General features: G+C 58.6%; 1 protein-coding gene across 7 annotated transcripts in view; it reads right to left on the bottom strand.

Moving 5' to 3' along the window:
* The window catches only part of SCARB1 (scavenger receptor class B member 1), an 84286-nt gene that overhangs the window by 36853 nt on the left and 26026 nt on the right, over positions 1-21407 (bottom strand). For all 7 annotated transcript variants that reach the window (XM_086681452.1, XM_086681455.1, XM_086681450.1 and 4 more), the window contains exons 2-7: positions 14010-14167; positions 12197-12338; positions 9802-10005; positions 7844-7939; positions 6179-6294; positions 3429-3595 (exon numbers count right to left, since the gene is read on the bottom strand). In XM_086681452.1, coding sequence (XP_086537578.1) covers positions 3429-3595; positions 6179-6294; positions 7844-7939; positions 9802-10005; positions 12197-12338; positions 14010-14167 — 883 coding nt within the window. The remainder of the gene's footprint in view (positions 1-3428; positions 3596-6178; positions 6295-7843; positions 7940-9801; positions 10006-12196; positions 12339-14009; positions 14168-21407) is intronic.

Genomic DNA, 21407 nt, shown 5'->3' with positions numbered 1-21407 from the left:
GGGGGTACCTGGAAGGAGGGTAAGGGACTGGGAAAGCACGAAGCCTCTCTCCCAAGTCAGTCAATGTCACTTAAAGCCACCTCCTGGGACCTTCGAAGCTACCTTGAGCACCCCAGCCCCAGAGACAACATCCCACAATTCGGAAAACCTCATTTCCCATTCTCCCATCTCTGCCGTGAAAGGAGACCACCAAAGCAAACACGAGGACCCCATGTTTACAGACGGCAGAAGCGAGACCCTCAGTAAGGGGGGCAGTCAGGCCCTTGAGGGTCGCAAATCTCAAACAAGCCCCCGCGTGCGTCCAAGCCTGGGGAAACCTAAAGTGGGTGAGACCAACGTGCCATCACTTGCTTCGGACGCTAAGCACGCTTGATTTTTCCTAGCAAGCACACATGCACGTGCCCTTTTCTATTTGATTTCCAAACGGCACGGGCAATGAGTTGGTCAGCCATTTATAGCTTTGTGGTGCCCCCAGCCAGACCGGAGCCCAGGATCGCCACAGATTATGACTAAGAGGCTCTGCTGAGCAAGTCTGAGGACCTTACACAGCACGGAAGTCTGAGGAGCCGAGAGTCATGATCCGGGTGCCGGTTACACGGGTCCGTGCGCTTTGTGGAATTTCAAACTGCACGTGTTGCTTGGGGACCTCTCGGTACACGTGTTCATGTCAACACAAAAGGGAAAAATCTTTATACCTATGTTTTAATTCCCTTGTGCTTTTTTTTTTAAGTTTATTTATTTATTTGGTGGGGGGTGGGGCGGAGGAAGAGAGAGAATTCCAAGCAGGCTCCACATTGTCAGCACAGAGCCCCACCTGGGGCTCCGACCCACGAACTGGGAGATCATGACCTGAGCCCGTATCAAGACTGCGACACTCAACCCACTGAGCCACCCGGATGCCCCTAAAATTCCCTTGCACTTTTGAGGTCGTTTGGGCAGATGTGCTAAATTGAGACAGTGCCAACCTTGTCCCTAGCCTTCCCGAGCAGATGGACATACGGTCTGTGCCTGCCGGGCACCCACTCTTTTTTCTGCAACCTAGACCCCAACCCTGGAACCAGCCCGCCCCTCACAGGCTAGGCGAGTGCTGGCCCCACCCACGGAATCAGGGGCTGAGCATGTGACACAGCCTGGCCAATCGGCATAACCCTTGGCCATGGTGATTGGCCGTGGATCCAAGGTGGACCAATCAGGGTGAACCCTGGGAGCTTTTGCAGGATGAGGAGGTCTTATGGTGCCCCCTTTGTGCAGGACCCCCAGAGGGGAGCAGGGGAGCCTGGGGCCCGAGGGGAGAGCCTGCCTGGCAGCAAAGCCAGCCCGGAAGAAAACCGAGCTGGCACACTGGGCGGAAGGCAGCTTCCGACGACAGCTGATCTCTGGAGCCATGCCCACAGACCCCACTGAAGGAAGAATTCAACAGAGGGCAAGGCCAGGGGGGCTCACACAAGGCCACGACAGAGGGCATTTCCAGCCCCCAGCTCTAAACCCGTCACCTACTGAGCACCCCATTCTGCCTGAGCTTGGGGACGTCGTCCAACCCACAGACAGTCCTCCCCCACAAACCCTGCTGCAAACCACCCCTCTCGGATCCCCATCTCCAGCTGGAAAGGCGGCTTCGGCCCCCCACAGGCCCCCAGGAGGCAAGACCCAGTCATGTGAGGAGTGGTTTCTTGTCCCACCAACCGTGTGACCTCGGGCATGTCCCAGCCCTGAGCCCCAGTGTCCTAAGTGCAGGATACACCCACACACCCATACCTTCAAATGCTCCATACCAGCCACAGTTCTAGAAGCTGAGGACAGAGCCCTGCCGAGAACACTTACAGTCTAGTGAAGGACACCGACCATAAATAAAACAAAACACACAGTCAGGGATTTCAGGGAGTGCCGAGCACCAAGAACCAAGAACGCGATCAAGGGTGAAGTGACAGAGAGCGGCTGGCAGGGGCAACTTCAGCATGGAAATCAGGGCAGGCCACCTGGAGGAGGTGGCATCTGAACAGACCAAAAGGAAAGGAAGGAATGATCCACATAGATCCACATGGATATCTAGGGAAAGGACTCTGCAGGCAGGGGGACAGCTGATGCAAAGGGCCTGAGGTAGGACCAAGCTTGACCGACTCTAGAAACAGGGAGAAGACGATGGGGCTGAAGACTAGCTGGTGGGGGAAGCAGAGGAAGAAACGATGTCAGAGAAGCTGGCACGGGCCAGATCCCGCAGAGCACGGAGACCAGGGTCAGGGCTCCGGCATACGTCCGGGGGAGCTGTTAGACATTTGAAGCAAAGGGCTGGCTGGCAATCTGTGTTTTGGAAAGGTCCCTCGGGCTGCTGTCTAGAACAGCGTCCAACACACCTTTCCACAACGATGAACATGTGGTCCTTCTGTGCTGGCCGACCCGTACGGAGGTCACCAGGCACATGTGCGTGGTAAACATCTGAAAGGCGGCCAGTGCGACTAAGGCACCACCTTTTCAACCTGGTTGCATTCAAACCCGTTTCGATTTACGTAGCCCCGTGGGGCCACTGGTGAGTGACCGCACCGGGCAGACTGGGGAACACATGGTGCGTGGGGTGACGGCAGTGTGACGTGGCGGGGGCCAAAGGGAGGGGCCCGGACCGCGAGGAGGCGGGGTCCCGGGAGGGAGGGCGGACCCCCTTCACTGCTCCATCCACAAGCAGAGGCTTCCTCTCCTCCCAACATGGGACAAAGGGCCCTTCCCACGAGGCCGCGTCCTCAAGGCACGTCTCCTGGTGTGGCAGGCACAACGAGGCCCTCCCCAAAGACGTCCGTGGAGCCCGCGAAAACGTTAGCCTCCCCACGGCCAAGGGGACCGAAGGACGCAGGCGGAATTAAGGCTGCTAATCGGCTAGCCTTTAACTCAGGGCGTGTGGCCCGGATTACCCCCGGGGGGCCCGGGATGGTCTCCGGGGTCTTCAAACTGGAAGAGGGAAGCAGGAGAGATGTGGGGGGATCAGAGATGATCGTGGACGTGGGGCCAGAGAGACGTGGTGTCGCTGGCGGTGAGGCTGGAGACAGGGGCCAGGAACCAAGGGATTCCGGGGGCCTCCCAAGGGCACAGCGGCCCGTGGATCTGCCCTCGAGCGTCCAGCCAGGAAGGTGTCAGCCCGCGGGCATCTGAGCCCTCGCCTTGGGAGGCCTGCGTCGCACCGTCAGAGGCCATAAAGTCGCTGTCGCTCTCGGCCCCTAAGGTTGTGGGAATTCGTGAGACAGCCACTAATCTACGCGGCGTATTGCTTTTTCAGATCATCGGTCCGCTGCCCTCCTTATCTCCGGCCAATTAATGGAATTATCAAGAGTAAAGAGGCCAGAGATTAGACAGACGGCGGGGGCGCATAGGGACAGAGAGATGCCTGGTCGCGTCCGGCTACACCCTCCCGCCCACCCTCCCGGGGGACGAGAGGCACGTACTGAACCTGCAGGTGCTGATGTTCTGAATCCCAGACTCCAGGCAGGGGCAGAAGCCCTCGTTGGGCGGGTAGGTGGAGCCGTTGGCAAACAAGGTGCTGGGGGCCACGAAGCGATAGGTGGGGATGCCTTGGAACACCCCTGACTCCTTGTAGACCAGGTTCATGGACCTGTGGGGGGCAGACGGGGTACAGGATGACGTCCCGCACATGGCGGCTAGACCGGTCCCGCTGAAGGCGGCCCCGGCTGAGCCCCTCCTCACTGCACTGTCTCCACCTGCACTGCCACCCACCCCCCACCCCCCACCGCCCCCAGGTCTCAGCAGCTGCCTCCGTCTCTCAGCCGGGGGATTGCCAATCGCTCTCCCTGCCTCCCCGCCCACATCCATCTGGTCTCCACAAGCAGATGGCAGTTTAAAATAAGAACACAGTATGTCGTGTCCCCACGTGAAGTCGCAATTGCTTCCCGGGGCGCCCGGGTGGCTCAGTCGGTTGAGCGTCCGACTTTCGGCTCAGGTCAGGATCTCGCGGTTCGTGGGTTCGAGCCCCGCGTCGGGCCGTGTGCGGACAGCTAGGAGCCTGGAGCCTGCTTCGGATTCTGTGTCTCCCCCTCTCTCTGCCCCTCCCCCTCTCACACTCTCTCTCAAAAATAAATAATAAACATTTAAAAAATGCAGTATTCCAGTACTTTTTTTCTAATTTTTTTTTTAACGTTTATTTATTTTTGAGACAGAGAGAGACAGAGCATGAACGGGGGAGGGTCAGAGAGAGGGAGACACACAGAATCTGAAACAGGCTCCAGGCTCCGAGCTGTCAGCACAGAGCCCGACACGGGGCTCGAACTCACGGACCGCAAGATCATGACCTGAGCCGAAGTCGGCCGCCCAACCGACTGAGCCACCCAGGCGCCCCTCTAATTTTTTTTAACATTTATTTATTTTTGAGAGACAGAGAGAGAGCATGAGCAGGGGAAGGGCAGGGAGAGAGGGAGACACAGAATCCCAAGCAGGCTCCAGGCTCCGAGCTGTCAGCACAGAGCCCCCCGTGGGGCTCGAACTCACGGACCGCGAGACCATGACCTGAGCCGAAATCGAACATTTAACCACCTGAGCCGCCCAGGCGCCCCATCAATTGCTTCCAGTCTTATCTAGAATAAGATCCATTGTCCTCACCACGGCCCAAAAGCCTCTTTGGGGTCCAGCCCCTTTACAGCATCCCACGGGCCCCCTGGCTGTGGCTCAGATGTGCTCCCTCCTGCCCCTGGTCCTTTTTCTCCGTCCGGCCTCCCCGGGCTGATCACACATCCAGCTTCAGTTCTGCACACACGTGGTGACTGAGCCGCCACCGCCTCAGCCAGCAGCACTGTGTCCCCCACCCTGTTCACCCTGCTGTGTTTCTCAAAGGCACTTCTGAACTTGAATATGGACTCTGGATTACAACCGTGCTGTCCACGGAGGCCACCTGTCACACACGCCCCTCGGATGGGGCGAGTCTGGGTGTGGCCCGCCATAAGCTAAAACACATCCCACATTTCTACAGCTTGATACAAAAAAAATTTTTTTTAAAAAGTGACACATCTCAGGGCGCCTGAGTGGCGCAGTCGGTTAAGCGTCCGACTTCAGCCAGGTCACAATCTCGCGGTCCGTGAGTTCGAGCCCCACATCAGGCTCTGGGCTGATGGCTCAGAGCCTGGAGCCTGTTTCCGATTCTGTGTCTCCCTCTCTCTGCCCCTCCCCTGTTCATGCTCTGTCTCTCTCTGTCCCAAAAATAAATAAACGTTGAAAAAAAAAATTTTTTTTTTTTTAAATTTTAAAAAGTGACACATCTCAACAACATTTGACGTTGCTTACAGGCCAATGTGGTAATGTTTTGGATACAGTTGGGTCAAATAAAACCTATCGTTAAAATTAACTTCGTGTACGTCTTGTTACTTTTTTTAACGCAGCCACTAGAAATCTAAAATTGCAGACAGGACTCGCGTTCTTAGGGGACAGCAGCGGCCCAGACAACAGTGTTAAGGCGGATGCTAGATTTCTTCATTTTCATGACGGTAATGTGCTCGCGCAAGAAAACGTCCTTGTTTTTAGAAAACGCTCCCTGAGGTATCGAGGCGTCCAACTTACTCTCGGACGGTCCAGGGGGCTGAGCAGTGACGAGAGAGTGGACGGGGCAGGAGAGAAATGACCTCCAAAACTGAGGGAAATGGCACCTGCTTGCGGCTTTTCTCTGGGTTGAAATTTCTCATTTTAGAAAGTAAACAGAGGCACAGCAAAGGCGGCTCCAGCAGAGGGGTCTCTCAGAGGAGAGCTCTGTCTATTCTCACCCTCACTGGGGCCCTCAGAATCCACCGGGCCTCCAAGGCCACACTCTGGAGCCCAAAGAGGCTGTCGGACACGCGTCTAGAGATCTCAGCATCCAAATGGACAATTGGGCAGCTGGACGGATGCCGCAGGGAGCCGGTGCTCACCCCATTCCCAGCCCTCGGGACCCGATGGCTTCCTGCACCCGGCTAATGCCACTTACCAGCATGCCGACCCCTGCCCGCAGCCTCTCTGGGTGCAGGAGGGGTGTGGCCCTTCACGGTGTAACCAAAGAGTGTTCCGGACCGTGCCAAGGGCCCACGAACACACAAAGAGCCAAACGTGCTTCCCAAGCACACGCGAAAAGCCACTCGGTTAGGCCGTGAGCGTCCACAAAGCCAACTTCCGCTGCCCGGGGAAGGCCCAGGATGACCCAGGATGTCCCAGCAATTACCGGCAGGCCTCGGGGCTGTAGAATTCCAGTGAGGTCTCGGGAGTCATGAACGGCGCCCACATCTGTCCAGACGTCCCATTGATCATGTTGCACTGGTCAGAATGCCAGTATTTGACCTGCGGGGAAGCGTTCGGACGCGCCCATTGAGCTCCGCGATGGCTCTCGGCGATGACCACACCCGACCTGGGGCGGCGACCGCACGGGGCCTCGGGGGGAAGGGCACCCACCACTCCATTCCAGAAGCCGGTCCCCTCGGGGAGGCGAGCGGGCGGCCGCATAGCCAGAGAGCGTCGGTTGTGGCTCCCCGCTCGCTAACACGGACCCTCGAACGGGCACCTTTGCCCCGGGGACTCGGTGACTTTATCTGTAAAATCACCCCCATCTCCAAGGGGCACAGTGAGCAGGAGAGGAGGGAGGTGAGAGGTGAGACTCCGGCATCCTCACCATTCAGAGAGGACGTCACCAGAACACAGGTAAGGGAGGGGGTGAGTGAAACATTTGCCGTATTTACTGTAAAACATCTACGGTAAGCAAAATATTTAAAATCATCATGGTGCCCCCGTCCCCCAGGGGGCGATCTCAACCCAGCAGCTGCCTCTGGGAAGTGAGGCCTGGAAAGAACAAAACAGACCCCTCCCCTTCTGGCCCTCTGCTGTGTGCACGCGCGTATCTGTGCATTGAAAACACAAGCCAGGGGCGCCTGGGTGGCGCAGTCGGTTAAGCGTCCGACTTCAGCCAGGTCACGATCTCGCGGTCCGTGAGTTCGAGCCCCGCGTCAGGCTCTGGGCTGATGGCTCGGAGCCTGGAGCCTGTTTCCGATTCTGTGTCTCCCTCTCTCTCTGCCCCTCCCCCGTTCATGCTCTGTCTCTCTCTGTCCCAAAAAAAAATAAATAAACATTGAAAAAAAAAAAAAAAAAAAAAAGAAAACACAAGCCAGAGAAGGCGGAGAGCCTCCGCTGGGAAGGGTTGTTACCGGCTGCAAAGGGTGATCTGGCCGCTCCCGGCACGGATGGGGGGGGGGGGGCGGGGGAGGGACAGAGGAGGACAGGAAGGCCCCACACTGCACACCGCGGACTCCCCGCTGTGCCCCAGTGCAGGGGGCCGGCGTGTGGAGCGGTGCAAGGGGCCCTTAATCTGTCTCTACTGGTTTTTCGTTTCTTTGTTTTAATTTTTATAGCCGGCTCCCAGCTGTCAGCCCAGAGCCCGACGCCGGGCTCGAACTCACAAACCGTGAGATCCTGACCGGAGCCGAAGTCGGACGCTTCACCGACCGAGCCACCCAGGCGCCCCTGTTGTCTTATCCTTTTAATGTGAGCGCCTTCCTGTGTTCCTAGTGTAATTACATCTTTCAATGCGATGGGTGGTTACAGGATCAGCGTAGTCTTTTTGAAGTGGTTTTGTAAATTCGACAAAAGGAAAGAAAGAACTCACTTCCTGGTATACACTAGGTGCTCCGTAAGTAGAGCTTCTATTCCCCACCCGCCCGTTCAGAACCAAGAGCTAGTTGAAACCCGACCACAGGCAAAATGCCCGACTTCGAGAACGGTCTCCACTCCAGAGGGGAACACCCTCCGGAGTTCCAAGAGAAACAAGGAGCCCAGCACAGGTGGCCTCTGTGGCTCCCGCCCGGCCCCCGAGCAGGAGGGCACCGCCCCTTGCCCTCACCTTGCTAAGCCCGTTCCACTTGTCCACGAGATGGATCCTGCTGAAGTCTTTGACCCCCGTGAACACGGTGAAGAGCCCGGAATTGGAGTTGTTCAGCTGCGGACGACAGAGAACGGCGTCTTTAAGCCTCGCGACAGGGGCAGAGGCCCCGGGGCCCGGCCCTCGAGCACACCCGTTTATTTAGAGGCCGTTCCCCGCTTCACCCAGAGGACAGGGGCCTCGATATCTTGTTCACCGCTGCATCCTGGTGCCTGGGGACCAAGAGGAGGGAGCATTTCCAGAAGAGGGCTTTCTAGAAGAGGCACTCGATTCCAGCGTCCCTCCTAGAAAGCGTCCCACCTTCCTTTCCTGACTCAAGGAGAGTCTGCTCTTCCTCCCCGGGGGGGGAATAGCAGAATGCCCCCCTCCCCCCAGACTTAAAATAAAGCAAGGTCATGGGACGTCTCCAATCAACGGAAACGCCACTTCCGGGTGGAAGTTTTAGGAGCTAGCACATGCACATGTCACCGTGCTTTCTGCCGCTGCTGCAGGGGTCATGGAAGCGTGTGTCAAGCTGCTGCCTCCCTCAGCCTGGGTCCCTGAAGTGGCCAAAAAGAGCAGACAGCCCCCTGGTCACCCACACTGGACACAGCATACAAGCCAGGAGTGAACTTACTGTTTCGAGCCTCTGAGGTTCTGGGGCTGCTTATTACACAGCATAACCTGGTCTATCCTAACGGATACAGGACCTAATGTTTGTTATTGAGCAGGTTCTGGACAGAAAGCCCCAGGCTCTGGCACTCTGAGGAGATTTCCTAGAAACAGATTTCTAATTCACAGCAAAGACACGCAAAGCACACAAAGAAATGAGTGACCGTGGGGTGAAATCTAGAAGCCTCCCCTTCCTCCTTCGTAACAAAACCCAAACCTTACTCAGGGCATCAGCACAGCAGCTGCGGCCTTTAGCCTTCTCGGCTGCATTTCCCCACTTCCCTTGCAGTTAGGCGCGGCCACTTGACTAAGCTCTGGCCAAGGGAAAGCAAGTGGAAATTGGTTTCCTCCCTCCCAAAGAAGGAGACAGCTGGGTCATGTTGCTTCGTCCTCCACTCCCTTGCCTGCCTCTCCATCCCCAACAGCTCCTTCCTTCCCATTCTGCTTCCCGGAAGGTGGGTGCGGCCGCAGGCGCTCCGGCAGCCACACGGGACCATGTGGTAATCTGGAGTACGAAAACCACACCGTAAGGATAGCAGAGCAGAGTAGTAGCAAAACACTCCGGATCCCTGAAGGATATGAAGACACCACACCAACACTGAACAGTCACTGCTGGGATGTTATTTCGGGGTTTCCGTTATACGCAAACATAGGTTACGCGGCTGCTACTCGCTTTGCAAGAATTCTCACTTGTTTACGAGTCTGTAAGACGCTTTGAAAGGAATCATGTCACTTAACCCCAAACTTGCCAGCTTACCCACCCACTCAGAACCTGCCAAAACGTAGTGAGTGTCTATCACGTGCCAGGGGCGGAATCCCAGCCTGCCTCCCCCGCGCCCCCCAACACAGAGCAGCAGCGCCCAAAGGGGAGGCCGAGGCTGGAGCCACTCGGAGGGCTCGCTGAAACCTGCGGTTGAGGGAGCCAAGGTCAGGCTGTCCGTCGGCCCAGGGCTCAGGAGCCCAATCCCTACCGGACTATCAGGGGTTGAGATCAAGAGGAAAGCAGGCAGCCCGGGGCAACGTCGGGGTCAACACTCGTGACCCGCCTGCCCGGCCGCCGGTCTCCGTTCGTCCACCGGCAGCCGCACCTGAGCACAGGCCTGGAGTTTCCAGTCTGATGAGCCAGCAAACTCTCTACTTGTCCTAAGCCACTTTGAGTTAGGTTTTCTGCCCTTGACAACCCAATGCCCCCAGGGCCCCGGCCATCCGGGCCGTGGCAACGAGGACACGACCCCAGGCCCCCGAACTGCTCGCCGAGCCGCACTTACCTCCGCAAAGAGCCCAAACTTGCCCTTGAAGGGAAACATGTTTGGCAGGTACTTGTTGACGAGGTGCACCAGAGGGTCCTCGTAGCCCCACATGATCTCGCCCACGGTGCGGTTCATGAAGGCACGCTCTCCGAGGGTGCTGAACGCCAAGGTCATGATCAGCTTCAGGCTCATGGGCTTGTTCTCCATCATCATCGCCGCGCCCTGCAGAGCCCGGGGACACGGCAGGCTAGATGCCATGTGTCCGTCCACCCTGGACGTCACGCCGGGCCCAGGCCAGCACACTACCTGTTCCCGTACGGTCTGAGAGCCAAGAACATTTTTGTATATTTTTCACGTTTACTCATTTTTGAGAGAAAGACCGCAGGGCAGGGGCAGAGAGAGAGAGAGAGGGAGAGGGAGACAGAGACTCCGAAGCAGGCTCTGTGCTGACCGCAGGGAGCCCGGCGCGGGGCTCGAACTCACAAACCGCGAGACCACGGCCCGAGCTGGAGTCGGGAGACTCGACCGGCCGAGCCACCCGGGCGCCCCACAATTTTATGTTTCCAAACGGTTGAAGAAAAGGGCATTCAAAACAATGAACATGATACGAAACGCACGTTCAGTGTCCATATGAAACAAAGTTTCATTGGCACGTAGCCACGTCTACCCATTTGTGTTGTGTTTGGCTGTTTGTGGATTGGCAGGCAGAGCTGGACGGTTGCAACACAGACTACGTGGCCCTCGGAGCCTAAAATATTTACTATCTGGCCCCTTACAGAAGTTTGCTCCCCCGTTCAAAACACGTAAAAGCACACGTGTGTACGTGGGGCGTGCACGCAAGGACCGCTGCTTTATAAATGGTGATAGCCTTCTGCTTGTGTTCTGTACCTGCCTTTCTCCCCCTTGGATGTACCTTAGGGACTGCTCTGAGCCACCTATTACGGCCCCGCCCCCCGCCCCCCGGGTCCCCGTCCCCGCCCACCGCGCGCATCCACGCCCCCTACTGCCTGGCCAGGTCCTAGCACCGCCTGGCTGCAATAAACCACCGCAACGAAACTGCACACGGTAGAACAATATTTAGGTTGTTTCTGGAATCTGCTCTGACGCGGTTGCCAAAATGAATACCCGCGGGTACAAACATCTTCTGTGTGTGTTATGCTATCAGGAGGACACATTCCTACCCGTGGAGTTTCTGAGGTGGGAAGCAAGGTGCAATTTCTATTTAAAGTCACTACCCTCCGACGGCCCCTCCCAGTTCCTCCCGGCAGGACGTGAGCGTGTCCGTTTCCACGAATGCTCACGAACCCTGGGAGTTCTCGGGAGGGCTGTGCCCGCCTGATCGGTGGGGCAAAGCGTCTTCGCTGCCAAGCTTAAGGATCGAACTCTGGGGGAGGCAGCTGTGAAGCTTCGGGATGCATTCGTTCCCCTGTCCCGTCCGTCCAACGGACTCAGCAGGTGAGTTCGCCTCGGATCCAGGGCCCAGCCGAGGGCCGGCCCCCGGATCACCGACAAGTAGACAAGGTAACGTGTGTAAGGCCCATCAACACTAAGCGTGTTAGCAGAGCATTAACACGACAGGCGTGAGCCCCCTGTCTCTAGAAAGGCCTGCTGGCAAGACTGGCCCTTGGCCGCCATCTGGGAACTTGGGTTTCCAGGGGTTCCCACCCCTCTCTGACTGATAAGGGGTGGGGGTGGGGGGCTCTCTGTGCCTGGACTCCTTGTAAAAACAGTATGATTTACGCCAACCACTGCTTTCCTTCCGCGGATCTGGATTTCGGTGGGTGCCAGGCAGAAGGTGCCTCCGTGACCAGCCCCCGATTAAAGCCCTGGGGACGGAGTGTCTAGAGGTCCCCCGGGGGATAAGCCTTCACTCACGTGCGCTGTCACAGCCTGTTGCCGGGGGACGTGGGGGAGTCCTGGCCTCCACCCCACACGCCTTTTTCCCTTTGCTGATTTTGTGCCGCACCCTTCCTCCATAACAGATCACAGTGGGGTCCTGCGAGCCCTCCCAGGGAGTCGGCGAGCCTGGAGGTGGGCTCGGGGACCCCAGCCCACGGGCACACAGTCTGCAAGCCCAGCGACGACTGTGGCCCAGCTGCAGAGGACGGAGGCCCCGCCTGCAAACGCTGCAGACAGTGACACGACCTGGGGGCGCCCGAGGAAGTCCCCCACCAGCACCTCCGTTTGGAGATGTTAGATTTGCAGACGAAGAAAGGACACACAAGGACTTGGGCCGGGCCCCCCAAGCCAGTAAGAAAGGACGCACCTGGGAAACTCAATGGGCTGAGAGCCGGGCCCCACGCAGGACGGCCCTGCTCGGGGGGCAGGTGAGAAGAGAGACGGAGACCCGCAGGGACCGGGATGAGGGCCGGCGGGTGTGGGGGGGGGGGGGCGCGGCCCGGGGCAGCCTTACCAAGACCAGGATGTTGGGCATGACGATGTAGTCACTCTCCAGGCCGTGGGACCTGTCAGGCTGGAACTGGAAACTGCGGTACTCGAGGAATGACACAGTGTCATTGTCATTGAAGGTGATGTTACTCTTGTGCCTGAACTCCCTGTGGGCGGGGAAGTCGGGGTCAGCGGGTCCCGGCTGCACAGGGACGCAGCACCCGCCGGGAGCCAAGGGCCCCCAGCCGCCTTCCCTGAGCCCACCGTGAGAACGGGTGCCCAAGCCTCCGCGGGGCTCCTCGGGGCCACCCCGAAGAGCACCCGGATCCCAACACACACACCCCCCCCGCCTGGCCGAGTGCCACCTCCTTCACAGCCTCCCCCCACCGCCCCCCGCAGGCGGCTGCTTTTCCGAGGGACGCAGTGTGGCACGGTGGTTAGGAATGTGCACTCTGGGGACACGGGGTCCAGGCTCGAACCCTGCCTCCGTCACTTACTACCGGGGCCTCGGTTTTCCCATCTATAAAATGGGAGCGATGACAAGACCCGCTTCGTAGGGCTGTGTGAAGGCTGAGTGGGTCGGTGCCCGTCAACCCACCCGACAGCGGCCCAAAGCACAGGAGACGCTACGTAAGTCTCAGCTGCTTCGATCCGTTATTGTCCCGTTTAACCCATTCTCTACAAGGTACCTGGGCAAAGTCTGAAAAGTGGAAACTCTCTCCCCAACAAGCCTTCTTTGCGGACAAGATAAAATCAAGCCCCTAGTGTGGCCCCCGAGGTCCCCGACACCCAACCCCATCCAATGCTCTGGCCTTGTCTCTGCCACTCTCCCCCCCTCACTCACACCAGGCCAGCCACACAGGCCTTCTCCTTCCCGGACTACCAGACTCTGCCTGCCTCAGGGCCTTTGCACCTGCCGCCGCCTCTGCTTGGGGCCCTCCTCTCCCCGGATCTTCAGATAGCGGCACCCCCTTCTCACCACCCAGGCCTCGGGAAGCGCTCCACTGGTAGAGGTCCCCCCCCCCCCGTGACCCTCCAGTTAGACCAACCCTGTCCACACCCATCCCTCCAGCACTTCTCCAGGCTTCCCCTGTGTGCCTCTCACCACACTTACGGCCACCTGATTGGCCCGCATGTTTACTCTCGTTGGACGTCAGCTCTGCGAGGCAGGGGCTTGGGTCTGCCTCTCATAGCGACTGGCACGGTGCCCAGCACGCAGGGGCTGCTCAATAAATGCTTCCGGAAGGAAGAAATCAGTAGGAACTTTGGCAAAGCGGGCTCAGCCCCGAAGCCTTTCACGGACCAGCCCGGTCGGCAGTTCTGCGACGTGACTCGTCCCAGAAGGCAGAACGGGCAGGAGCCGGGAACTGGGTCTCACGCTGGAACAGCCCTCCCTCCTCTCTCAGAAAACCGCTCCAGCCGATTCAACGAGCCGCCCTCTCCCAAAGACCATGACCCATGGAAGAGGGTCACGCAGCAACCGTAATAATACGCCAGCAACTAACGTTTACTGGGCAGACGCCGTCCGAAGGGCCCCCCGCGATCTCATCCGGTCCTCATAACCTCACAGCCACCCCAGGGTGGATACGGTTACCGTCCATTTACAGACGGCAAAACTAAGGCACGAGGAAAGACCGCCCCGTCCTGCAATCAGAAAGCCAGTTTTTAAAGCCGGGAGGTCTCTCCCCAGAGTCCACGGTCTCAACCACGAGGGCACGGACTGGAGAAAGCCAGACTGACCTTAAGCAAGCCTCTCCGCTCCCGGGGGCCTCGGTTTCCTCAACTGTAAAATGGGGTGACGACCCGGACCCCCCCCCCCCAGTCCCCTCCGTCCTCACCTGTACACGTAGGGCCCGCGCTCCCGCACCTGAGGCTTCTCGCCCAGGAGGACGGCGCTGGGGTTGACCACGTCGAAGAAGTAGACGGACAGGTAGAAGGGGACGGGGATCTCCTTCCACATGTTGAAGGACAGGCTGCTGGGGTCGATGCGCACATTCTGTGGGGGCAAAACGAACACGTCCGTGAGGAGCGTGACCCGGGTCCCCACAGGTGCCCACCCCACCGGGCGGCTAGAACCGCGGCCCGGAGCCAGGCTGCACCGCCGGGCCGCACCCGGGCACCCGGAGGGCGCTCTCCGCACACGCACTGCTCCGGAGTGTCCGTTCATCGGCGAGACACTGCTACTTGTTTTTTCCTTTTTTAAAGATTTTTTTTTTTTAATGTTTACTTATTTGTTTTTGAGAGAGAGGAAGAGCAAACACAAGCGGGGGAAGGGCAGAGCGAGCGAGCGAGAGAGAGAGAGACACACACACACACACACACACACACACACACACACAGAATCCGAAGCAGGCTCAGGCTCCGAGCTGTCAGCCCAGAGCCCGACGCAGGGCTCGAACTCACGGACCGCGAGATCGTGACCTGGCTGAAGTCGGACGCTTAACCGACTGCGCCACCCAGGCGCCCCTCAACAAACTTTTCCTGAGCACCTGCTACATACCAGCCACTCTTCTAAGAGCTGGGGATACCAGAGAGAACAAGACAGACCCCAATGCCCAGCGTCGTGGCCTCTGTAACCTAGCCGGGGAAAGGCAGGTATTGCACACGAAGGTAAAAGGTGGGCCGTGTGAGAGGCGGCGATAGGGAAGGGGATTGCAACTTTAAACGGAGTAGACAGGTGAAACGCCAGCAAAAATAGAACAAAAACAAACACAGAATAAAAACAAAGGGCAGCGAGGGGAACGCGTGGATTTGGTGGGAGGAGGACATTGGCACACAGATGCAATGTCCAGTGCAAAGGCCCTGAGGCAGCGAGGTGCTGAGACAGAGCCGAAGAAAACAGGTCTGCAGTCTGTCTGTCAGATACAGTGGCCTCTAATCCCTGCCTCCCTCCTCAGCTCTGCAAGCCCTGCTCTAGTGTCACAGGGAGGTCCCCCCAGGACCACCCAACCCACCCCCCAACGTGGCCCGGCCACATCACGGGCCCCTGAAGGCTCAGAGCCTGGGTCTGTCACAGGGAGCCAGCCCATGAGACAGATGCCCAATATCACAAAGTTAGGTACAACACAGCATGGGTCACCTTCCAGGTTCCTTTGAACGTGGCCTTCCAGAACAAGGACAGCCACCCCCCGATTGTGCCCAAACAGCCAGAACCAACAGGCAGAGGCTACAGCCGCAGGTTCGGGTCCAGGAGGCAGAAGGCAGGAGTTGGCCAGCCAGGCCCCGCCCTCTGTCCCCAACAGGCAGACTCGGGAGAGGAGCGGATCTGAAGGCAGCCGGATCCCAGGACCACGCGGGCAAGACGGTCATCTCTGAGCCTCGGTTTTCCCATCTGTACAATGGGCGCCAGTGACTCGGCTGTGTCGCGTTTGACCGACATGGCAATGAAATGAAGACGGGTTGAACTCATTGCCAGGAAGAAAAAACTGGAAGACTGACCACAAAATCTGGATTTCAGGGTGTCGTAATCACTTGTTGACAAACACATCTTCCCTACCAGCCACGGAAGCCACAGGGACCATGTTTATAACGCGACATCTGATACACGCAAATAGAGCTGACTCACAAACGTGATCTGAGCGAAGGATTCTGTGGAATCTCCGAACTGCTTCAATAGCGACAATTTCTTTTTCAAAATCAAACGCTCCTGGGAGCCAAATCACACACCTCGGGCCACCGCTGGCTCACGGGCCACCCCTGTGCCACGCCCGCCAGGGCACCATCTGGAGGAGGGCGGCCCCACAGCTCCTGTGGGCGCGGGCTGGGCGAGAGGCTGCTGTAGGGGGGGGGAGCAGGGGGTCGCCCAGCGTGGAAATCGTCAAATCTACAACAGGCCCACAGGGAGGGAGTCCCGACGCGGCCGTCTCAGCCATCGCCTCCCCCACACGGAAAAGACACACACGGGGCTAGTGACCAGGGGTCCCTGCCTGTCCTGGCTTCCGCCAGGAGAGAACGCAACGTCGGTCCCAGCTCCTTCCTCCTGTGCGTGTGTGTGTGATAAAAACACCTAACACCAGAGCTACCCTCTTAGCAAATATTTAAGGAGACGACGCAGTCCTGTCAACTGCAAACGCTGTGGCCTATGGGAGATCGCCGGGCTTGCTGGGCTTGCAAAACGAAAACAGGAAGAGCAGCCACGCGCAAAGTTGTGGGGGGGGGGGGGGGGTCTTTCCACACACACCGCGGCGATGGGCTGGAGGGCGATCACTTACCGCAACTCCTCGAGTTGTACACACTGAATATGTACAGCTCTTTAGAACGTCAATCATACCTCAAGCGAGGGGTTTTACAAAACAAAGAGTGTTTCCGGTTCCTGCCTCCCCTCCCTCCCCAGCCCTGTTTCTCAGCCGGACCCGGAGAAGCCCTCGGAACTCCAGCATCCCAGAAGCCCACCCCACGTTCCTCGTCCGCTGTCCAGCTCACCCTGCCCTGGGGACAAGTCACGACCCAAGAAATGAACCTCCAGGCAAAGCCACGTGTCCCTCCCTCTCTCTCTCCAGCAGAAGGGGCTTCTAGTTCTGGGGTTCCACCCCATTCACCCGCTCACTCACAGGGAACGTTCGATGACCCAGCTCTGCCTTCTGGCTGGGTGACGGTGGGTAAGTCATTGCTCCTCTGTGAACCCTCAACGTCCACATCCATACAATGGGCACGAGCGTAGGGTCCACCTCGCAGAGCTGGGGCGAGGTTTACGTGCGTCTGTAGAGGTAGGGTGCTCAGAACAGGGTATGGCAGAGCCCGGGGCATCCGGAAGGTCAGGCAAGTAGTCACCCGGCATGAAGCGACCGACCCTTCTTCCTCCCCGGCACTGTCGCTGCCCCACCCCCCACCCTCAGGAGGGGGCAGACTTTGCACTGGTTTTGATCGGCATCGGGACAGAGGCATCTGGACCCAGCAGCTGATTAGACAGCAGCGCTAGCCAAGCTCACGGCCTTTTGCCTGATATGACAGAGTCTAGCCCCCTCCCCCTCCCCCCAAGGTCAAAGATCACAGCCCGGAACACAAAGACTTGGGAGAGAGGGCCAAGGTGAGCCCTTGCCGGGCACCACCGCCTCTCACCGAACCAGACCCGCCAGGAGCCCATTCCTGGACGGTCAGAGAGGCCGCCCGGAACAGGGGACAGACACGTGAGCCCAGTACCGAAAGAGTGAGCTGGGCTTTGCCGGGAAAGGAAGACAGGAGAGGGCATTCCTAGCAGAGGACGCAGCCCGTGTACAGGCGGGACGCCTTGAGGACCACGGCTTACCTGAACGTCCATCGACAGCGAATATGTTTTTAAAACATACTTTTCTTTAATTTTTTTAATGTTTGCTTATCTTTGAGAGACAGAGCACGAACAGATCGACTTGGGAAAAAAAGACGAGCCTCAGAAAGATACAGTCGGTTGGGACCTTTTCACAGCGATTTGTCAAACGTACAACATACTGTGTAAGCTTTTATTTCTTGAAAATAAAATGAACCTAAAAGCTGTCGTCTTCACCCCAGCCGGCAAGTCCCTCCACCTGGTCTGGCCCCTGTGGCCTCTCCAGGACTCACGTCCTGTCCTGTCCCTGTCATTTACTCAACCCTGTCATGCTGGCCGACTGGCAGACACTTCTGCCCCAGGGCCTTTGCACAGGCTATTCTGCCTCTAATGTTCTTCCTAAGGTGACCACATAGATCTCTCGCCTGATCTCCCTGAAACTGTGTTTCCCATGGCCCTTGTCGCCTTCCAGCATACTCTATGTCCACTGTTCTTTCTCTGTCTCCCCTGCTAGGTCATGAACTCACAAGGACAGGATCCTCGTCTGCTTTGTTCATGGATTCACTGACGTATCCCCAGGGCCTAGGACAGTGCTTGGCACCCAGCGGACACTCAGCAAATTTTTGCTGAGTCAACAAGCAACATGAGCCCTGGAACATGGAAATGTCTACCAGAGAGCGGCTATCTGCTTCCTCCTTTGTATGTACACGTATTTTTTAAGTTTATTTATTTATTTTGAAGGAGGGGGGGCATAGAGAGAGGGAGAGAGAAAATCCCAAGCAGGCTCTGAGCTGTCAGCGCACAGCCCGAGGCGCGGCTCGATCCCACGAAGCGTGAGATCACGACCAGAGCCGAAATCAAGAGTCAGATCCTTAACGGACTGAGCCAGCCAGGCGCCCCTCCTTTGTATACATTTCAAATAGCTCCTACTTAAGGAGATTTTTTTTTTTTTAAGTACACAGCACGGCCTCCTTGGGGCCCAGCTTGGGCCGGGACAGCGGCCCAGGGGACGCGGGATGGCAAAAATGAACGTTTCGTTCACGCTGACTTTCGGCTATCGGTCTCTGTTTCGGTGAAGTCAATCTGTAAAATCAGAGTCGTGATCGCATTCTGAGGCTTAGCCAGCCGCCACCTCACGGGCCAGGCCGCAGCGCCGGGACCGAGGCCGATGGAGGTCACACATGGATGTCACAGACCGCGAGGATGGTCTCCACGGGCTCCTCCATTGGCCCCCATCGCCTCCCCAGGCCAGGAGGGGAGGTGCTCCAGACGCTGCCCAGGGAGGGACAGCCGGGCGGGGGATGGGCTGGGGGGTCCTGGGCCAGCCCCGCGCTTCACCGGAGGCCTGGGAGGTGGGGGGTCCTGGGCCAGCCCCGCGCGTCACCGGAGGCCCAAGGAAGGCAGGAAGAGGCCAGGGGCCGCATGGGTGTTGTTCCAGGGCCTCAGACCTCCAGCCTGGCCTCGAGCGCGCGGCCGGGATGAGCTCTGAGCTGAGGAGTGGGCAGAGGCCGAGAGGGCCCCACGGCTCCCGGGGACCTTACCGTCACCCTTGGCCGGCGGTGGTGAAAGCTCGGGACCTCAGTCCAGAGGCCGGAAAAACATCGCTCGCCAGATCCCAAGAGCCAGGGAATCCAAGACCCCCGGCGAAACCACACTCCAGAAGCCTCAGCTGGCCCCCCTCCCCCCGACACGGCTGCTCAGACGAAGTCACTCCGGGGGCGGGAGGGGGGACTTGAAGCAACACACATTTGTTCTCTCACAGGTTGGGGGGGGGGGGTGGCCAAAGTCTGACCCCAAGGTGTGGGCAGGGCCACGCTGCCCCTGAGCGCTCTGGAATCTGGAAGGGGGGTCCCGACTTGCTCCCCAGCCTCGGGCAGCCGCGATCCTCCAACCTCTGCCTCCGTTGTAGCCTCGCCTTCCTGTGTGTCCTCTCCTCTTAAAAAAAACTCGCGTTGGATTTAGGGCCCATCTGGTCCTTACCTTAATTTCATCGGCAAAAATCCTATTTTCAAATAAGGTCACATTCACAGGTAACTGGGGTTAGAACTCACACGTCTTTGGTGGGGGGGTGGGGAGGGACACTTACGGAGCCCAATACAGGGGCCAAGGCCAAGCTAAGTGACCAGAGTGTCACCGGAACCCACACCCAGCCAGGATGGCATCCTGGCCCAAAGCTCACATCCTCGGTCCCCTGGCACTGGGGAGAATGGGGACAGCATCCGGCAGGGAGGCTGTGGGCCACCTCCGCGCCCCTCGGCACACCCACCGGACCCCACGGCGCTCCTCAGGCTCGACGTCGGGGCTCCCGGACGATCGTGGAAAGATGCACCACGCGCCCCAACCATTCACCAGCACCCCCCAAAACTCCCGGGGCACCTGCGGGGGCCCCTCGGCATCCTGAGCGCAGAGAATAAGCCAGCAAGGTCCCCGCACTGGCGGAGGTGATGGCCCCGGGGCAGAGGGCACTGGTGAGCACCAGATAAACAAATCCTTGCAGGAAATACTTCAGGCCCTGACGCTTACTGGGGGAAAATAAAGCCAGGTGGAGAGTGACAGGGCCGTCACGTCAAACAGGGCAGTCCAGGAAGGCCTCTCGGAGGAGGCCATATTTTCCTTCCTCTGAAGGAGAAATTACAGTCTCCAGAAGCACCTGGCGTGTTAAGAAAAAAAATTTTTTTTAATGTTTATTTATTTTTGAAAGAGAGAGAGAGATCGAGCACGAGCAGGGGAGGGGCAGAGAGAGAGAGGGAGACACAGAATCCGAAGCAGGCTCCAGGTTCTAAACTGTCAGCACAGAGCCCGACGCAGGGCTCGAACTCACGGACCGTGAGATCATGACCTGGGCCGAAGTCGGACGCTTCACCGACTGAGCCACCCAGGCGCCCCATGTGGCTCTTTTTTAACGTGGCTCCTAGAAAATTTCAAATCACACAAGGCGTTCACATTCATGATTTGCGCTTTTTACAGGCAGCGCTGGTGTGGACGGACCTCACTGGACCCCACGTCCGTCGCTTCCTACCTGTGCGGCCTCCAGCGACATCTCGGTGCCTCGGCTTGCTCAGCTGTCCAATGGGAATAGTTAACAGCCCCTCCTGGGCAGAGCCGCGGATGAGATTTAGACCCGGTGCAGGGCAAGCGCGTACAGGAGGCGCTCAGTGTGAGCGAGATCATCGCTGGGTACCCGACCACCTTCAGATACGAATTCCTGCCCTTGGCATTCAAGGCCTGGCCGTGTTCTCCCACACGCGAGTGCACTCCGGGAAGGCAGATCGGCTCACCTCCTCCCACGGCCCTTGCGCCGGTGCCCAGGGTGCCCTTGCCACCCAAATCCAAAACCCCGCTCCCTAGGTGCCACCTCCTCCAGGAAGTCTTTGGAACTGCCGAAAACAAGCCCACTCTGACCTGCCCAGGACCCCATTCGCCCGGTGCACGACCACCCACCCCGCGCTGCCCCCGAGGAGGCGGGGGACAGGCGGAGAGCAGGCGAATCGTATCAACCCTCCCCGCACGGCCCCATTCGGGTAACAACAGCCTTCCGCCTGCTTCACCCCGTTACGTTCTCGAAGGCTCACTTAACAGACACAGACATCGAGGCGGGGAGGCCGAGCGCGTCCCCGAAGTCCCGGGGGCGGGGGGAGAGCCATCCGCCGCGGGGCCCGTCTCACATCCCCGCGGCATCCTTACACCTTCTCACCCACTGGGCTCCGGGCAGCCCTGCAGAATAACCATTAACTTGACCTGGCCCCCGAATTGCAAAATCGAATCCCTCCCCTGGCCAGAAAAGAGGAAACAGGCTCCAGAGGAAACACACCTCCGAGCCCAGTCCTGCCGCGGGACCGGCCCCTGCACGCTCCGGATCGGCCTCGGCGAGCCTCTTGCCACCTCTGCACCCCGGGCTCGCGGGCGCGCCCTGCCCCAGGCGGCCCGGGGGCGCGGGGAGGACCCCGGCGCAGGGTGAGTCAGCGCGGAACCTGGGAACGCCGCACCCTTGGCT

Source organism: Puma concolor, chromosome D3, assembly GCF_028749965.1.
Source record: "Puma concolor isolate L17-30 chromosome D3, mPumCon1.1.hap2, whole genome shotgun sequence".
Classification (NCBI taxonomy): Eukaryota; Metazoa; Chordata; class Mammalia; order Carnivora; family Felidae; genus Puma; species Puma concolor.
The sequence above is the reverse complement of the archived record's forward strand: the minus strand, read 5'-3'. Positions and strand labels throughout refer to the sequence as shown.